Source organism: Mesitornis unicolor, unplaced genomic scaffold, assembly GCF_000695765.1.
Source record: "Mesitornis unicolor isolate BGI_N332 unplaced genomic scaffold, ASM69576v1 scaffold7863, whole genome shotgun sequence".
Taxonomy (NCBI): Eukaryota; Metazoa; Chordata; class Aves; order Mesitornithiformes; family Mesitornithidae; genus Mesitornis; species Mesitornis unicolor.
In genome coordinates this window covers 52,799-55,214 of record NW_010172526.1, presented here as the reverse complement: position 1 = coordinate 55,214, position 2,416 = coordinate 52,799, and the positions used below count along the sequence as shown (strand labels likewise).

Sequence of the window (2,416 nt, the reverse complement as noted above, 5' to 3'; positions counted from 1 at the left end):
ATCTAGAACTCCAAATCATGCAATGTCAACCAGCCTAGTCACCTGTAATGCCTATCTGCATGTTTTGCAAAGTGTTACAGGGGTCACTGCAGTTTTACACATTCTTCGTACACAGTCTTGGTACTAGTTTCCCCTTTTACTGTTGTTTATTTACTGTATTTACATCACAAACAGGAAGCAACAATTTACAGGAGCTATTTTTCTTGGCTAAAATTTATCCACAAGCTTTCTAAAAGTAATATACTCACAGAAGTTTTGTTTGCTTATCTACAGGAAACATGTTGACTAATACTATTGTAATAACAAGCACCAAAGAAGTAAACATGTTTCAACCCATTCTTTTCAGCAAAATGAGGAAATACAGGTTGCAGGAAAAGAAAATGAAAGCACTTTGTTAAATTTGGGTCTACATTTGCCTATGAGACTAGAAGCAGGCAATGCCTGATGCTGACAGCACTTAGCACCCGTGTGACGACTTGCCTACATGCGTGAGAGGGGACTGCAACTCCTGAACACTCTGAACTGGGTATCTGAACATATGGCTGACACCAGTGTACATGGGCATCATACATCTGGTGCTTAAAGCTGGTGCCCTCCTCCTCCTCACCTTGACCCTATGTCTGCTGATCCAGCTGTACTGCAGAACCTGACAGGTAGAAAGTCACCTTCTTTTGGAACAAAACCATTGCCTTCTGGACAATCTGGGTTAAGCTATAGGGAAAACTAATCCTATTGCTCTGCACTGTTCATTTGGACTGTATCCCTATAAGACTATTGATTTGTTAATTACTATTCTGACTGACTTAATCCTAAGATTCTTCAAAATAGGATCTATTAAACTCTAGTGATTCTTTCCCAGTGGCATTCAGGACAGAAATATAAAGAGACAAGAAAATGTCATAGCATACCTTATTATCTAGTTTTAGCTGGTGTTCAACAAGATCACAGGAGTCTGGGCTGTCAGAGGATTGGCTACTATGAAAGATGAGCATTGTTTTGTTAAATTTCCAAATTTGGTGGTTGCAAACAGTATTCTGCAGCATTCATTCCAACCATTAGCAGGTGTTTTCTGTAGTAACCCTAGCTGTAGAGATGTAAATGTATTTTCCACATGTCTGTCTTCTGGATCCACATTTTAATTTTACAGATCTACACCTAAACTGCAAAAATTTGGCATCATCATGATCTTAGAGGAAGCCTGGGTATTGAAAGAGATGTGCTCTGTGCAGATGACACCTCCTGCTACTACCTAGGTTTCTTTTAGTTCTGCTCCACACACCCTCTCCCTCCTCTCCTAAATCCTCTCACAGAACAGCATCCTCTTTGTTCCCAGCAAGCCTTCTCCTAGTTCTCTGATGATGCATCAAGATCTTGTGTCTCTTTTTATTTCCTTGCAGTTCAGCATCAGTTGTGAAGCTCAGCTCTTGATTTCTATACTCTAGACACCTGAAATTTGATGAGATAGATCCAACCTATTAATGTTTCCCCAAAAAAGAAATACACAAAGGCTTTATTCCCTAATAAATGACCATAGGACCACAGTTGTACGTAACACAAAAATCACCTGCACGACTGATCTTGCAGTCACTCACAGTCAGCACTGGCACAGAAGAGAGGATCATTTTTAACAGATTTATCATTTGGTCAATGTACAGATTCTTGCATTGCTATGAATTACCTTGAACTTAACCTGTCTGGCTAAATGGACTAAGACTAGCATCTTCGATGGTTAATGAAATTCAGTTTACATGAAATCAAAACAATATACCTTATATTGTAGCTAGTTTGCTCTGAAAATTATAAGGCTGAAAAAAATTATATTTGTTCAAGTGATGCAACAGACCAACCTCTGCACCAACAGAGTTTTATTTCTCCTCAGGAAGGCTACCCCGGGGTACATATAGAGCTCTACTTCCAGTGAACTGGCTATTAAGGAGTATGACAATTAAAAGTAATTTTAGTAACATTTCTAACATTTAATCTGGCACTCTTTATGAGGTGCAGGGGACATATAAGAAATTGTGGTGTATCTGAGTAGTTCTAAGTTACCTGCAATCCTTGTCTAACACATCAGAATTCAGGCACTTGGAGCTCTCCCTGGCTTGCTGTTTCACTGCCTTCTTGTGTTCCGTCATGCACAGATAAGAAACAACACACATTTATTTTACTGCTTACAGAAAGCCATTATCAACTTTATTATTGCTATAACCCTATAGAGTATTATGTTTTGTCATAGTAGGATGAATTGAGACAGAAGAAAAGACCTAGGGGAGACTTTCCTTACCTCCTTGTTATGAACACAGTAGTTCAAGAGAGCATCACAAAAATGCTGTCCTATTGACTCCAAGTCTTTCATATCGAAATGGGTGCTTTGTCTGCAGCCTGCAGGATCAACAGGAGCAAGACAGAAATGAAA

At 39.2% G+C, this 2,416-nt stretch overlaps 1 protein-coding gene across 1 annotated transcript in view; it reads right to left on the bottom strand.

The window, feature by feature from the left end:
- Window positions 1-908: 908 nt before the first annotated feature.
- The window catches only part of LOC104537510 (cytosolic carboxypeptidase 3-like), a gene marked incomplete at its 3' end in the record, with an annotated part of 13,147 nt that continues 11,639 nt past the window's right edge, over window positions 909-2,416 (bottom strand). The window contains 3 exon segments of the mRNA XM_010180412.1: window positions 909-975; window positions 1,309-1,472; window positions 2,285-2,382. Coding sequence (XP_010178714.1) covers window positions 909-975; window positions 1,309-1,472; window positions 2,285-2,382 — 329 coding nt within the window.